Raw genomic sequence first — 17,493 nt, 5'->3', positions numbered from 1 at the left:
TCCCATAAAGGTGATGGAAAATAACTGGAATAAAGGAGAGAATCATCATCGTCATCTTTCGTTGTATCATGAAATGCCCAAATCGCCGATGCTAGAGTTGTGTTCAATATTTTCTTGGTAAATGGATAACTCTGGCATTTCCTCCAGTGAGTAAATGTGTTCTGGTGTAGGAAAAAAAGAGAGTGAAGGGATGGATGCATAAAAATGGAGTAATAATTATTTTATTTTCCCCTTAGCTCTGACTAAGACCGATTTAACACAGAGACGCTTGAGAGAGGGAGACCGAGTATTGTTCTTATTCATATGTAACTAATCTCTCATCCTGTTAAAAGTGTGTGCATTATGCTAATGTGGAGCTTATAAGTGTATGCACATAATGTCCTAATGGGAAAATCAGCATGAACAATTATCATATGAGGAGAATATCTTGGACCATCAACTCACATGCATATCACAGAGACTCATGGTTGATTCCACATACACATTTTATTTGTATCGTAGGACTGGCCACACTGTACGTGTATTCCTGAGGGCAGACCGGACTCTGGCAGGTACAGAGTTATTACAGGTGGAGCCAATACAAAGAACAACCAGAAAAGAACCATACAAAGAAGGGAATCAAAACACTGCATTATGAATCTCGTAGGCAAGAACTAGCAACCAGCTGCCCTCCGTGACTGGTTACAGTGTTAAGGATTTCCTCACTTGGCAAGGGGCTCACTCTGCCTAGGTAACCATACGTGTCCTGGTGAGCGTTCATCTGTTACCAGTCTGTTACCAGGGTGATAAAGGGGCCACATTATACCGCACCACTAGGATTAAAACAGGCGGCCATCACATCTATGATGGGTCTATTATTATAATCTAATTGCATATTGTTGTTAATCATGCTTGCTAGTCACTCAGCGCTCTGGAAACCCAGTTCGGGATTAGCTAGATTTCTAAAGGCCAACATCTCTTCATCTTAAGACCTGTCTCACTGTGTTATCACTCTGTCCCCATGGGTAACACTGACAAGAGTCCATCTGTGCACACAGCTGTCCACACCTGACCACACCTGAGTGGTGCTCTATGGGCCCAACACCTCCCTATCAACAACTAGCTATTGTCCTCTGCCTCTGCATTAACAGTTCCATTTGAAATGTTACACATAGATGGTTTAACTTTATTGATTATTCTGAACTGTCATTATTTGGAGGGTTCCAAGTACTGCAGTCTCACTGTAATGGGCATATAGTGTATGGGCAACATTGCACATCTGTCACATCATCCCCACGGACAACTGCAGATTGAAAAACAAAACATCATAACATTTTCTATGTGGGCGTCTTTTTAATTTCTGAATTTCTTTGTGTTTCTTATATCTCTCAATACATCTGTCTCTGAAAAGCATTTACTGTGTCAAATATTATATTTCTTAAATGTAAGGTATATTATAGACACTCCTCTTCATTATTCTTCTCTGAGCCTCAGCTGATGACTTTGTGCTTATCATCACAAAACGCTCTGTGCAAACAACAAAACAGTAGTTTCATCAAAATTAAGCAATTTTTCGAGCATTTATGAAAAACAAATGTGGCACCACAGTCCATCAACTCACAATGTAAAATGACAAGTAAACGAGACAACTTCAATGTCAGAATTTGGCTTGCATAGCAAAGAAAAAATAAATAAAATGAAAATACAAAACCTATTTACAGGAAATGTAAGTCCTTACACTTTCATGAGTCAATAGTTTAACTGCAGAGATTTTTATTTTTCATTCATGTGGAGTGAGTTACTGTACATCATGTGACATGAAATAGGAGGGGCATGTGATATACAGTATATTCTTTTGGAAGGAGGGATGAAAGTAACACTGTAAAAAGAACACTGAGATGTGTGTCTGTGTGTCTGTACATCACATTTACAGCTCTGCGTTTCTCTCTGGCTCCCTCTTTCTCTCTCTTTGATCTTCCAGCCTTCTCTTTATATTCCATCCTGTAGCATTCGCAGAGGGGAAATCTCATTGCACTTATAGACAAGGTGTCCTGGGACAGGCAGCACAGGCAGCACGACTCACAAAGACTCTGAGAGATGAAGACGCACAGACAGACAAAGGTGTGAATACAGTACATACAGCACATATAACCAACAGTAAATTGCTTCACACCAACCAGAAACAATACCATTGTGTGACTACGGAGAGCCTGAATACGTACATCGTTCTCCATAGCTATGCTCGGTGCTGTTGGGAGGCGGGTGGATGTTGTGTGGGTGGTCTGTGCCCGCGCCAGCCGCAACCCTGTGGCGTGTCCTGCCCAGAGTGGCCATGTTAGAGGATCTGCCGCTCCAGGAGGCCATATGCTGCCGCTCCAGCGTTGAGACCATACACTCCTCTGGGGGGTCTGAGCCACCAGACGCCCATGACCCGTGCAGCCTTGCCCCCACACTGTGGACAGGCTCAGGGGTAGGAGAGGCCACTGAGGAGGGAGAGGAGGACATAAGGCACTGGTTAATACTGCTCCCAAGATGGGTTATACACAGTGGCCTTTGTAATCGGTTGAACATGTCACAGAGATCAGCATGGCTATATACACTGAGTGGACAAAACATTCTATAACATAGACTGACCAGGTGAGAGCCCTGAACCCTTATTGTTGTCACTTATTAAATCCACTTCAAGAATGTTCCACCACCCCAAGAACATCCAGTCAACCTGACACAACTGTGGGAAGCATTGGAGTCAACATGGGCCAGCCTCCCTGTGGAAGCATTAGAGTCAACATGGGCCAGCCTCCCTGTGGAAGCATTGGAGTCAACATGGGCCAGCATCCTTGTTGAACGCTTTCGACACCTTGTAGTGTCCATGCCCTGACGAATTAAGTCTGTTCTGGTTGTACAACTCAATATTAGGAAGGTTTTCTTAATGTTTTGTACACTCAATGTAGTTTGTTATAAGCCACATTCAACAAAGAGAGATACAATCCACCTTCCCCATCTCTCTCTCTGGCTGTCCTCTCTGCCCCCTCACCCCATGTCTTACCATCTGTGGGGGAGTCTCTCTGGCGGGGCAGTGTCCCAACAGTTTCGGCCTGGGGTTTGCGTCCAGTGTGTGTGGACCTCTGGTGACCGAGGCTCTGTGTACCCAGAGCACTGCTCTCTGTGGAGCCTGAGCTGACTGGTCGACCCCGCTGGGAGTAACCTTTACCTACAGGGGGCAATGGAGAAAGGACAGGGACACAGGGACAGAGAATTAGGGAGACGCACAACATAGCTAATCAGTTTAGATTAGCAAGAAATTACTGATTATCATAGCTTTTGCACTGCTAAACTATATCCTAGAAAGGATTCAGTGTAGTACTAAAATGAACTCGAGTATGAAAAAATACATGTTGTAAATCAAATTAACTGAGGAGAGGAAGATAGAGGGGGTACAAATCAGTGCAAGAAACCTTCCTAGATAAGACTGTTTGTGTGGGTAGTGTGGGTAAACATTTACATCTTGACAATGCAAGGTAAAGGATACAATGTGGTTATAATTCATGGCTCCCATCCTAAGTGCATTGGACTTTCTGTGTGTGTGTGTGTGTGTGTGTGTGTGTTGGCCTGGTCTTTGAGATAAGCTGATCTAGCGTAGCATTCTCCCCATAAAGGCAACACAGCAGATTACTGCACATCACCTACTTTATCACAGACACACCACAGTATATTAGCACAGTTTCCCGTGTCTCAGCCAGCGATCCATGATCGATCCATGATCCACGATCCACGATCCATGATCTCCCTGACTAGGACTGAACCATGGTCTCACTCTCTCAAACAACTCAGACTAGTGCTCTACAAAAACACATCACACTTTTGACCTCTGGATCTGTCCCCTCACCTTGTGCTCTCACTCTCCTCATAGCTTTTGATGTTAGACACACTTCCGAGTCATTCGCTTTAGAGAGGCTAAAAGACTAAGTGTTTTGACAATATGGTCATAAACTTGAAATGGCATTGAGTGATTGAAAAAAAAACGTAAATTAGATATTGTGGAGAAATGATTGCTTCCATCTGAAATCAAATAACTAGCCAGTTTGACGTTTCTTTATTTAATGGAGATGGATTTCACTCATGTGTCCACACCAGATTACAATACATCTTTCCCTTTCATTCAATTCCTTGTTCAAATTAATGAGTCTGAATATCACAATATGAAAAAATCAGACAATTGGTTCTGAGTATGACACGATACGGTTGAGAAAATTGGAAATAAAAAAACTGTCAGTCGAAACTGCATAATGAGCAAGGCATTTAGTCTCCGTAAGTGGTGACTGAATAAAACCATATTGCTATTGCCAATTTTTCTCACTGCTCTCAAATCCTTTGTCATCCTGCTCGATGTAAAGACGTGTGCACCTGTCTGCACTGTGAAGAAATGAGGGGCATGATCTGAGTGTATGTATGTGTGTGTGTGTGTGTGTGTGTGTGTGTGTGTGTGTCTCACCTGAGCCCTCATGGTTGTCCATGCTGCATCTGGCCGTGTAGTCAAAGCCACAGAGCTGATGTGACACTCCGTAGGCTTTATCCTCCTCCTCTTCCTCACATGGGATGTTGTTTCCCAGGTTGGACCCAATCGTGCTGGACACGTACCCCATCGGAGGGACAGGGGCCATAGGCGGGTGTTGGCTGCCCTTCATATGCCTGTATAGAACATGAGGGAACATGTTATGGCGCTGAGGCTGGACACAGAGCGGTAGAGAAGGACACTAACAAACAGGAAGTAAAGGCCAAAACACAAATCCACGAACGACCAAATACCAGAGTGCAGTACTAGAGCCCCGTTCAGCATGTGTGAGTGAGTGCCTGTGTGGGAGATTGAATTCATTATTTTCCATGTGCGGCGCGTGGCGATTGCTTTGGCTAGTTCTGCGGTGCTCGTGCTCGCACTAACACAATGAACTGGTAATTGTCTGGGTGAAGGGAGAAGAATGGCAGGCTAGGCAGGGCTGTCAGTAACATGTCTGTTATCTCCCCCACAGCTGTCCCCTCTGAAGCCTCGCCCCACGCCTCGCCCCACGCCTAGCCCCACTATGGATGAGACACCCATGTAATTAGCAGCTCTTGTTCCTGTTGTCAAAGCAGCGCGCTAGGCCAAACCCCATCATTACCACCTCAACACGTTTTCCTACTGACATGACAAGTTTCCCAATGAGGTGTAATCAATGAAGGGCTGTTTTTATATTTTGCAGGAAACATGAAACCAGGGGATAGGATGACATACCTAAATACCACACTGATATGAAACACTCAAAAAAACTGGCTATTGATATACAAAAGCATCCAGATCAATTGGAGAGAATGACATCTCATTCATCCACAGCACAAAGCAGAAATTGCAGGGTAAATGTCTCATGATTGAAATATCATAGGCAATTTAGTCTAACAAGTACCTGGGGCAATTCAAAAGAACACAAAGTACAGTACTTAGTTTCATTTCATAGTGGAAAGTGGATACATAATACACTGAAAACATGTAGCAAGCACAAATGTTGTATCATATCATGATCTACGGATACATAGAAAGTAGTCTCTCTCACCAGACTCAGACTTGAGAAGAGACTACATGGAAAGTAGTCTCTCTCACCAGACTAAGACTCGAGAAGAGACTACATGGAAAGCAGTCTCTCTCACCAGACTAAGACTTGAGAAGAGACTAGGTAGAAAGTAAAGAGGTATAATATTTTTTTCAAATAAAGACATTGACAGATCCACAGTAAATTCTCTCCTGCTCACCACGTCTGTTTGGCCACTTGGTATTGGTAGGCTCTGGTCAGCTCATCCAGGTGGGCCTGCAGCATGGACTGCATCTCCTCGTGGTGGGTGGAGCTAAGGGAGGAGGATGACGGTTGGCTGTAGGGAGCTGCTGCCGGGGAGGAAGCCACTCCCCTGAGGGGCGGGGTGGGCACTCGCTCCTCCTCCATGTCGTCGTCCAATCCCTGGTGGAGGTACGTCTGAACGGGAAGGGGCGGGGCCCAGCTGTCGCTGTCATACCTGCAACATGAACTACAATGTGAGTAATTTGAACTGAAACCGTATCCTGCACTTCTCTGTGGATGTGTGTGTTTAAGGTGTTTAGAATTCTAAGTGTTACTGCTAGTGCTCTCAGTGTTGTACGCTTAGCTCACAGACAAATACAATAGTTTTTCTACTGGTTTGAATTTTGCCAGACCATTAAAAACATTGTTATCTGATGTTCTATCTCTCAGCAGAGGGAGAGAGGGAATTACACACATTTGCTGCTGTTTGTAATTACAAATCCACTGGCAGGGATGGGATGGGGAGATCAAATTACAAGATCTAACCACATGCTGTTTTGTCATAAGTGGTGGTTTAACCAGCCAAAGCTGCCTGAAACGGGCTGCAAGATATGTGTTCACACCCCAAGGTTTTCTCACTGCCATCCTTCCAAAAAATGGCTGTGACAAAAAAAGTGTATTTTTCTTGTAATAACCAAGCAGAGTAATGAAGGTTTCCTCAGTATGACTAGTACAGGCACCGGCAGAGGGAGCTTACTACTCCATGTAGCAACCTCCTGCTCGTCTGTGCTTAGAGCTCTCCTTGAGTGTACACACACACGCGCACACACACACACACACACACACACACACACACACACACACACACACACACACACACACACACACACACACACACACACACACACACACACACACACACACACACACACACACACACACACACACACACACACACACACACACACACACACACAGCTAGAGATATAGGTAGGTTCATGGAGAGAGAGAGCCACGCTGGTTACAGCCAATTAGGAGAGGGTTTGCTTTCCTCTCAGTGGTTCACAGACATACCTCAGATCCCTTATAGACAAGAGAGGCTGCATGTGTTCCTTGTCATTATTTCACTTCCTGTGTAGCATCATGATATGATGTGTATAGGTATATGTATAGACGTGTGTCCAGACAGAGAGAATATTATCTTACCCTCCTCCATGGTTCTCTGGGGAGTAGTGGTCCACCTCGGTGCCTGGCAGAGGGTGCATGGGTGGGGGAGGCAGGGGCATGTTGACCCAACAGGACCCATTGGATTTGGAGGTCTTTGTCCCACCCTTTGACTTCTTTTTCTTGCCGCCCTTTCCACCTGAGGAGGAAAGAGAGAGAAAAATTCAGAGAAGAGAGGGAAGGGAAGTCAGAGATTGATAGTTTATCTTATCAGCCTGGTCTCTGCCTCACAATACGGAGATATCCCTATAGCCCTCAAGCTGTGGGTTTTAATGAGCTGATACTATTCCCCATTGGGTTCAAACACACACACATACACACACACTGCTGCTTGGAAAGCTATTTTATCATCACCTGGGCTTTCTCCCTCTCTTTCTCCCCCACCTGGCTCTCATTATTTCTCTCCTCTCAGTGTGCTGATGGAGCACTAAGACTTTTCCTCTATGTTGACATTTCTTAAAGAGGCGTAGAGACCTGGGGCCCAGGGCTACAGGCTGGCTTCCTCCCTTCGTCTGTTCTCTCTTTTCCTCTTCCTCTCAGTTCCTTATCTCTCTCAGGTAACCAGCATTCAGCTGAGCATACAGCCCAGAGCACATAAGAGAATGGACGTCCGACCAACAGACAGACAGCCTGAGACCTTCTCAACAATACGCCTCCACTCCGCACAGCCAAGCTAATTGTATATCCACGGGTCAAAACACAAAGGATTCCCTGCCTCTGCTAATCAAATTAATCCAAAGAAATGTGCCTTAATTCTCTGACATTTCTAGGGTAGAAAAACTCCTGAGGCTGAGGAGTAAAAATCGACATGAGGAGAGAGGAGCGATTAACAACAATATCCTCAGGGTCCATTTTCAATGAAAATGTAAATATAACATTCCCCTCTCTCTGCTGCCCCCCTCTCTCTGCTGCCCCCCTCTCTCTGCTGCCCCCCTCTCTCTGCTGCCCCCCTCTCTCTGCTGCCCCCCTCTCTCTGCTGCCCCCCTCTCTCTGCTGCCCCCCCTCTCTCTGCTGCCCCCCTCTCTCTGCTGCCCCCCTCTCTCTGCTGCCCCCCTCTCTCTGCTGCCCCCCTCTCTCTGCTGCCCCCCTCTCGCTCCCTCTTTCTCTCTGCTGCCCCCCTCTCTCTGCTGCCCCCCTCTCTCTGCTGCCCCCCTCTCTCTGCTGCCCCCTCTCTCTGCTGCCCCCCTCTCTCTGCTGCCCCCCTCTCTCTGCTGCCCCCCTCTCGCTCCCTCTTTCTCTCTGCTGCCCCCCTCTCTCTGCTGCCCCCCTCTCTCTGCTGCCCCCCTCTCTCTGCTGCCCCCCTCTCTCTGCTGCCCCCCTCTCTCTGCTGCCCCCCTCTCTCTGCTGCCCCCCTCTCTCTGCTGCCCCCCTCTCTCTGCTGCCCCCCTCTCGCTCCCTCTTTCTCTTTGCTGCCCCCCTCTGGCTCCCTCTTTCTCTCTGCTGCCCCCCTCTCTCTGCTGCCCCCCTCTCTCTGCTGCCCCCCTCTCTCTGCTGCCCCCCTCTCTCTGCTGCCCCCCTCTCTCTGCTGCCCCCCTCTCTCTGCTGCCCCCCTCTCTCTGCTGCCCCCCTCTCTCTGCTGCCCCCCTCTCTCTGCTGCCCCCCTCTCGCTCCCTCTTTCTCTCGCTCCCTCTTTCTCTCGCTCCCTCTTTCTCTCGCTCCCTCTTTCTCTCGCTCCCTCTTTCTCTCTGCTGCCCCCCTCTCGCTCCCTCTTTCTCTCGCTCCCTCTTTCTCTCGCTCCCTCTTTCTCTCTGCTGCCCCCCTCTCGCTCCCTCTTTCTCTCGCTCCCTCTTTCTCTCGCTCCCTCTTTCTCTCGCTCCCTCTTTCTCTCGCTCCCTCTTTCTCTCGCTCTCTTTAATATGTTTTTACACAGTGTGTGTCTCTCTCTCTCTCTCTCTCCCTCTCTCCCCTCTCTCTCTCTCTCTCTCTCTCCAAGGTGGCAGGTAGCCTAGTGGCTAAAATCTGTCAATGTGCCCTTGAGCAAGGCACTTAACCCTAATTGTTCCTGTACTGTAAGTCGCTCTGGATAAGACCGTCTGCTAAAATGTCAACTAAACATGCGGCTCTTTTCCAATCAATCTACTGAAAATAATCTCTTCTTCTATTGTTTCTATTGACTCTGTTCTTTCTTTAGCTCTCTTTCTCTACTCCTATTGTTATTCCAAAAAGGCATCTAATGAATGCTAAGCTTCACTCCGTGACTGACCATCCAGCCGATGCTACAATTTAGGGAGATCTGTTGCTATGCTTTAGAGCACGCTCCTTCGGGGCACACACACAGGCACACATTCAAAACCACACAGCCCTACCCTGCCCATCCCCTCCCTGTGTTTCCCCAGTGTTGCTGTTGCGTACTGTTGCAGGGGCGTCCATCGGTCATTGAGTAGCCCAGGTTGGCTATTTCCTGCTGGGCTCGAAGGGAAGCCTTCCAGCGAGGGTCTGGTCTGTCCACAGCCAGCTCATGGAAGCTGTTGGAATGCAGGATCTGAGTGGTGGCATAGGGGGTGGCCTGGCTGCCCCGTGCTGGGCTGCTGTAGCCTGCCTTGCCTGTGAAGTCTATACTGCTGTATATGGCACCATCAGACAGCATGGTACCTGTCTTTTCACCCGCTCCAGAGGGCAGCACGTCTGAGATGAGCGAGACAGCAGGGAACAGACAGAGATTCATGGAGAGATAAAGTTACCAATCTTTAAGGTCAGTGTGTAACACATTATCACTCCCTGCTGCTCCAGTGTTAGGCTCTCTGGATTAGTTAAACTGATATCAAATGAACTGAGATGAATCCAAGTGATTAGCTAGCAGAATAATTATCATGTTGTCATGCAATGCCTTGTAGGGGCCCTACGCTGTGACACAGGGAAAGGGCCTGTCACACAAGGCTGACCTTCAGCTTTACCCACAGGAGCCCCAGGCCTCTCATCAGCCTGGTGGGAGTTAAATGAGCTACAGGACAATGGCACCAATACACACATAGCATCTCTCCTTCTCAAACAGCCACACACACAAGTACACAGACATAAACACTCATCACCACAAGCCCACATCTATTATTAGGAGTTCAAGCTAACGAAGCTGGTGAAAACCTATTGTATTTGCTGCTGTGGGTTATTATTATTCTGCTTATGGATAAAGTTCTAACAACGCAATATTTTCCAGAAAAGTACTTAAAATGCCACGTGGCGCAGCAATCTAAGGCACTATAGCCTGGGATTGTAAATGTATCAAAACTTTTAAAAAGAGATACCTTATTTACATAAGTATTCACACCACATGCTATGAGACTCGAAATGAACCTCTAGAAATTGTTTTATACCCTTCTTATACCCCAGATATATGCCTCATCACAATTCTACAGATCAATTGACATTTCCTAAGACTTCATGGTATAGTTTCTGCTCTGACGTGCACTGTAAACTGTGGGAACGTATATACTGTAGACAGGTCTGTTTCTGTCTAAATCATGACCAAACAATTGAATTGGCCACTGGTGGACTCCAATCAAGTTGTAGTGACATCTCAAGAATGATCAAAGGAATTGGATGCACCTGAACTAAATTTGGAGTGTCATAGCAAAGGGGTGTGAATACTTATGTAAATTCAATTTTTGTATTTCATTTTCAAGAAATTTGCAAAAAAATGTAAAAACATGTTTTCCCTTTGTCATTATGGGGTTTGTGTGTAGATGGGTGAGAAAAAAAAGCATATTTAAGCCATTTTGAATTCAGGCTGTAACACAACAAAATGTGGAATAAGTCAGGGGTATGAATACTTTCTGAAGGCACTATATAGCGAAGCATACTGCATGAACAGTTTGATTTTGAGTTCTGATATTTGAGTTCTGATATTTGGCAAGCATGGTAAGGATGAGTAAGGATAAGTAGCTCATCATCCTAGGGTGATGTGTCCAATTTGCCCCTATGGTGGCGCTATGGGGCCAGTGTGTGAGTATGTGCGTGTGTGTGTGTGTGTGTGTGTGTGTGTTTGACTGTGGATTTATGTATGTGTGTAAAACGTTTCATTGTGAAAGACTATTAATACACCCGATGCACCTCTTCAGGTACTACTAACACTTTGCCCTCTTATAACAACTTCTCAACTCACTTCAACATTTATCAACAATGAATAACAGTATGTCCCTCTCGCTCTCTGTCTCTCGCTCTACCGCACCTGCTGTCTTGACCTCTGAATTCTCCACTATGAAAAGCCAACTGACATTTACTCCTGAGGTGCTGACCTGTTGCACCCTCTATAACTACTGTGATTATTATTTGACCCTGTTGGTCATCTATGAACGTTTGAACAACTTGAAGAACAATCTGGCCTTAATGGAAATGTACTCTTATAATCTCCACCGGTCACAGCCAGAAGAGGACTGGCCACCCCTCAGAGCCTGGCACCTCTAGGTTTCTTCATAGGTTCCTGCTTTTCTAGGGAGTTTTACCTAGCCACCTTGCTTCTATATCTGCATTGCTTACTCTTTGGGTTCTAAGCTGGGCTTCTGTTTAAGCACTTTGTGACATCTGCTGATGTAAAAAGGGCTTCATAAATACATTTGATTGATTGACCTAGCTTGAACCCTGGCGATGCTGCTTGCAGGTTTAATTATTACTATTATTATTATTACTATAGCCAGTATGAAAGTGCATTGAACCAATCATGCACAGACAGAAGACACACATACACACTCTCATCAAAGCTATTTTTCCCCCAGTTTTTTTAAGCCAATAGTGATGAGATACTTAGCATGATCCAGAGAGACTGAAAGTCCGAAGTGTGTGTGACAGCCTGTCAGTGTGCCTGGTGAAGTATACCCTCCACACTGAATAATGCATGCCGCTCATACGTATTAACATCCTCTCACTCTGGGCACATGACCTCTGACCTCTGGCCTCACTGTGGGGCCATGGTGTGGCCGTGGCATAGAGTGACACCGTGGTCAGCTGGGAGGGTCTGGGTCAGCCCTCTCTCAACCTCCATTCTCTAGTGGTTTTGTTTGACCAGTGGTGATACCTCTGTGTTCTTACCTCCTCTGCCAAAGTGTCCTCGTTCCTTGGTACCTTCTAAGCCCCCATTTGCTGGCAGGCTGGTGGAGGGCCAGGAGTCAGCCAACCAGGGGAATCCTGGGTCACCGGCTTTCAGCAGACCAGGATGACTGTTTTTAGAAAGATATAGAGAGGAGAGGGAGGGAGGGAGAAAGAAGGGATACATAGAGAGAATGGGAAAGAGAGGAGGGAATGTGAGATTGTTATTAGACAAACCTCTGGTGCTGTCTGAATCCCAGCAATATTATTCATTTTCTAACATGTTGTTATACCGAATACTTCAACAACAAATGGTTGTGGAACCTCATTCAGCATATCTGCTCCTCTGGAGCAGCCTGGAGCAGAGGCAACAATAAACAAGAAAACAGAGAGACATAAAAAACTGACAAGTCCACAAATCAGTGCTGGGCTTTAGCGCCCCTAACACCCCCTGGAGAAACGGACCAGGACTAAATGCACAGACATTAAATCAGTTTTAGAGCCCAGCACTACAGAAATTTCCATTTTAAATGTAGAATCATGGAGGGCCTTCTGGCGGTTAGTCTGCCAGCCCGGGGAAGTTGGGTAGTGTCTCCATAGCAACACACACGGCAACAGTCATAGGATGGTTTTGTGAAACCACCCCTCCCATATTGCACAGGAAATTGGCAATTTCACTCCATTGTCTGAAATAAATACAGAAATATTTGTATTATGTTAGTAAGAGTTGAATAAGGAACAGATATAGGATCTTAATTTGACTGTATTGTCACAGCAAAATAATCCTGCAGCAACAGGATTTGAACCTTTAGTGTCGCTTGATTAGTTAGGTTAGGATGCCATGGTCGGCGGTTAGCTGGTCAAAATGAGGCTACATGAAAAGTGGAATACTGTTAATATAATGTGTTTGTGTGGGTTTTCAGTGAATTTATGTAACTCGCGAAGCTCATCTGCATTTCCTGCGGCTCAAGAAAATTCTCAGCAACAACAGAGTGATCAAATTAAGATCATGTACTCTATCTGTATTTTTCACAATTTTATATCCGTGCTTTTACCCTATTACCTTATCTAGCTGTTGGTTTAAAGAGAGGCTTCAGTCACATGCCTCACATGCCTTTGTTTGCATTTGGTTAATTAATGCAGTAGTCCACAAATGCATTTCCCTGTGAGCCAAGCCTACCAAGCGCTCAGGGAATTGTACACATCTGACTTGTGATGGCTTTAAAGGTGTTTAAACAAGTATAGGAGTAATTTCCATAAAAATCACACAGGCGTGTTCACACAAATTTACACAGACACACACATTGAATAATACACACACACACACGTGCGTGCACACACGCACACACATAGACGAATACAGTGAATTCGGAAAGTATTCAGACCACTTTACTTTTTCCATAATTTGTTATGTTACAGCTTTTTTCTAAAATTTATTCAATAAATAAAAATCCTCAGCAATCTAAACACAATACCCCATAATGACAAACTGAAAACAGGTTTTTCGAATTGTTTGCACATTTATTATTATTTTTTAACAGAAATAACTTATTTACATAAGTATTCAGACCTTTTGCAATGAGACTCGAAATTGAGCACAGGTGCAACCTGTTTCCATTGATCATCCTTGAGATGGTTCTACAACTTTATTGGAGTCCACCTGTGGTAAATTCAATTGATTGGACATGATTTGGAAAGGTACACACCTGTCTATATAAGGTCCCAGTTGACAGTGCATGTCAGAGCAAAAACCAAGCAATAAGGTCAAAGGACTTGTCCGTAGAGCTCTGAGACAGGATTGTGTCGAGGCACAGATCTGGGGAAGGGTACCAAAACATTTCTGCAGCATTGAAGGTCCCCAAGAACACATTGGCCTCCATCATTCTTAAATGGAAGAAGTTTGGAACCACCAAGACTAGAGCTATCCGCCTGGCCAAACTGAGCAGTTGGAGCAGAATGGCCTTGGTCAGGGAGGTGAAAAAGAAACTGTTGGTCACTCTGACAGAGCTCTAGAGTTCCTCTGTTGAGATGGGAGAAACTTCCAGAAGGACAACCATCCCTGCAGCACTCCACCAATCAGGCCATTATGGTAGAGTGGCCAGATGGAAGCAGCTCCTCAGTAAATAGTCCCCGTGATATGCAACTGTTCAGGGAAGTCCGGAACCAATACACGCAGTCAGTCAGGAAAGCTAAGGCCAGCTTCTTCAGGCAGAAGTTTGCATCCTGTAGCTCCAACTCCAAAAAGTTCTGGGACACTGTGAAGTCCATGGAGAACAAGAGCACCTCCTCCCAGCTGCCCACTGCACTGAGGCTAGGTAACACGGTCACCACTGATAAATCCATGATTATCGAAAACTTCAATAAGCATTTCTCAACGGCTGGCCATGCCTTCCGCCTGGCTACTTCAACCTCGGCCAACAGCTCCGCCCCCCCCGCAGCTCCTCGCCCAAGCCTCTCCAGGTTCTCCTTTACCCAAATCCAGATAGCAGATGTTCTGAAAGAGCTGCAAAACCTGGACCCGTACAAATCAGCTGGGCTTGACAATCTGGACCCTCTATTTCTGAAACTATCTGCCACCAGTGTCGCAACCCCTATTACCAGCCTGTTCAACCTCTCTTTCATCTCGTCTGAGATCCCCAAGGATTGGAAAGCTGCCGCAGTCATCCCCCTCTTCAAAGGGGGAGACACCCTGGCCCCAAACTGTTACAGACCTATATCCATCCTGCCCTGCCTATCTAAGGTCTTCGAAAGCCAAGTCAACAAACAGGTCACTGACCATCTCGAATCCCACCGTACCTTCTCCGCTGTGCAATCTGGTTTCCGAGCCGGTCATGGGTGCACCTCAGCCACACTCAAGGTACTAAACGACATCATAACCGCCATCGATAAAAGACAGTACTGTGCAGCCGTCTTCATCGACCTTGCCAAGGCTTTCGACTCTGTCAATCACCATATTCTTATCGGCAGACTCAGTAGCCTCGGTTTTTCGGATGACTGCCTTGCCTGGTTCACCAATTACTTTGCAGACAGAGTTCAGTGTGTCAAATCGGAGGGCATGCTGTCCGGTCCTCTGGCAGTCTCTATGGGGGTGCCACAGGGTTCAATTCTCGGGCCGACTCTTTTCTCTGTGTATATCAATGATGTTGCTCTTGCTGCGGGCGATTCCCTGATCCACCTCTACGCAGACGACACCATTCTATATACTTTCGGCCCGTCTTTGGACACTGTGCTATCTAACCTCCAAACAAGCTTCAATGCCATACAACACTCCTTCCGTGGCCTCCAACTGCTCTTAAACGCTAGTAAAACCAAATGCATGCTTTTCAACCGGTCGCTGCCTGCACCTGCATGCCCGACTAGCATCACCACCCTGGATGGTTCCGACCTAGAATATGTGGACGTCTATAAGTACCTAGGTGTCTGGCTAGACTGCAAACTCTCCTTCCAGACTCATATCAAACATCTCCAATCGAAAATCAAATCAAGAGTCGGCTTTCTATTCCGCAACAAAGCCTCCTTCACTCAAGCCGCCAAGCTTACCCTAGTAAAACTGACTATCCTACCGATCCTCGACTTCGGCGATGTCATCTACAAAATGGCTTCCAACACTCTACTCAGCAAACTGGATGCAGTCTATCACAGTGCCGTCCGTTTTGTCACTAAAGCACCTTATACCACCCACCACTGCGACTTGTATGCTCTAGTCGGCTGGCCCTCGCTACATATTCGTCGCCAGACCCACTGGCTCCAGGTCATCTACAAGTCTATGCTAGGTAAAGCTCCGCCTTATCTCAGCTCACTGGTCACGATGGCAACACCCATCCGTAGCACGCGCTCCAGCAGGTGTATCTCACTGATCATCCCTAAAGCCAACACCTCATTTGGCCGCCTTTCGTTCCAGTACTCTGCTGCCTGTGACTGGAACGAATTGCAAAAATCGCTGAAGTTGGAGACTTTTATCTCCCTCACCAACTTCAAACATCAGCTATCTGAGCAGCTAACCGATCGCTGCAGCTGTACATAGTCTATTGGTAAATAGCCCACCCTTTTCACCTACCTCATCCCCATACTGTTTTTATTTATTTACTTTTCTGCTCTTCTGCACACCAATATCTCTACCTGTACATGACCATCTGATCTTTTATCACTCCAGTGTTAATCTGCAAAATTGTAATTATTTGCCTACCTCCTCATGCCTTTTGCACACATTGTATATAGACCCCCCCTTTGTTTTCTACTGTGTTAAAAAAAATCATTGATACAACTCAAGATATAAAAAAAGTGTCAACAGGCTCTTGTTTTGTAAACACTAACACTTATGGGAATAAATCTAAACTGCATATGATCAATGCATGTGTAACTCTTTGTTGTATGCTCACACTGCTATGCTTTATCTTGGCCAGGTCGCAGTTGCAAATGAGAACTTGTTCTCACCTAGCCTACCTGGCTAAATAAAGGTGAAATAAAAAATAAAAAATAAATTAAAAAAAAGGCACATGACAGCCAGGCTTGGAGTTTGTCAAAAGGCACCTAAAGACTCTTAGACCATGAGAAACAAGATTCTCTGGTTTGATGAAACCAAGATTGAACTATTTGACCTGAATGCCAAGCATCACATCTGGAGGAAATCTGGCACATCCCTACGGTGAAGCATGGTGGTGGCAGCATCAGGCTGTGGGGATGTTTTTTAGCGGCAGGGACTGGATCGGGGAAAAGATGAAGGGAGCAAAGTACAGAGAGATCCTTGATGAAAACCTGCTCCAGAGTGCTCAAGACCTCAGACTGGGGCGAAGGTTCACCTTCCAACAGGACAACAACCCTAAGCACACAGCCAAGACAACGCAGGAGTGGCTTCGGGACAAGTCTCTGAATGCAGAGATTTGTCCCAAAGCCACTCCTGCGTGGTCTTGGCCGATTGCTCAGTTTTTCCAGGCTGCCAGCTCTATGAAGAGTCTTGGTGGTTCCAAAATTCTTCCATTTAAGATTGATGGAGGCCACTGTGTTTTTGGGGAACTTCAGTGCTACAGAAATGTGTTGGTACCCTTCACCAGATCGATCGGGACAAGTCTCTGAATGTCCTTCAGTGGGCCAGCCAGAGCCCGGACTTGAACCCGATCGAACATCTCTGGAGAGACCTGAAAATAGCTGTGCAGCAAGGCTCCCCATTCAACCTGACAGAGCTTGAGAGGATCTGTAGAGAAGAATGGGAGAAACTCCCCAAATACAGGTATGCCAAGCTTGTAGCGTCATACCCAAGAACACTCAAGGCTGTAATCGCTACCAAAGGTGCTTCAACCAAGTAAAGCGTCTGAAGAATTATGTAAATGTGATATTTCAGTTTTTTTTATTTTCATAAGGTATATATATTTTTTAATTAACTTGATTTTGCTTTGTCATTATGGGGTATTGTGTGTAGATTGATGAGGAACATATTTGTTTAAAATAAGGCTGTATGTAACCTAACAAA

General features: G+C 45.9%; 1 protein-coding gene across 5 annotated transcripts in view; it reads right to left on the bottom strand.

The window, feature by feature from the left end:
- Window positions 1-371: 371 nt before the first annotated feature.
- Window positions 372-17,493, bottom strand: part of LOC109892552 (roundabout homolog 2-like) — a 210,641-nt gene continuing 193,519 nt past the window's right edge. For 3 of the 5 annotated variants that reach the window (XM_031826449.1, XM_031826450.1, XM_020485166.2), the window contains 8 exons: window positions 12,030-12,157; window positions 9,360-9,632; window positions 6,990-7,146; window positions 5,761-6,018; window positions 4,472-4,668; window positions 3,026-3,190; window positions 2,202-2,462; window positions 373-2,069 (listed from right to left, as the gene is read on the bottom strand). In XM_031826449.1, the coding sequence (XP_031682309.1) occupies window positions 2,068-2,069; window positions 2,202-2,462; window positions 3,026-3,190; window positions 4,472-4,668; window positions 5,761-6,018; window positions 6,990-7,146; window positions 9,360-9,632; window positions 12,030-12,157 (1,441 nt within the window). In that variant the 3' untranslated portion in view covers window positions 373-2,067. Of the gene's footprint in view, window positions 2,070-2,201; window positions 2,463-3,025; window positions 3,191-4,471; window positions 4,669-5,760; window positions 6,019-6,989; window positions 7,147-9,359; window positions 9,633-12,029; window positions 12,158-17,493 lie in introns of all 5 variants that reach the window. The other 2 variants (XM_031826451.1, XM_031826452.1) reach the window with 1 other exon arrangement.

Source organism: Oncorhynchus kisutch, linkage group LG6, assembly GCF_002021735.2.
Source record: "Oncorhynchus kisutch isolate 150728-3 linkage group LG6, Okis_V2, whole genome shotgun sequence".
Taxonomy (NCBI): domain Eukaryota; kingdom Metazoa; phylum Chordata; class Actinopteri; order Salmoniformes; family Salmonidae; genus Oncorhynchus; species Oncorhynchus kisutch.
The sequence above is the reverse complement of the archived record's forward strand: the minus strand, read 5'-3'. Positions and strand labels throughout refer to the sequence as shown.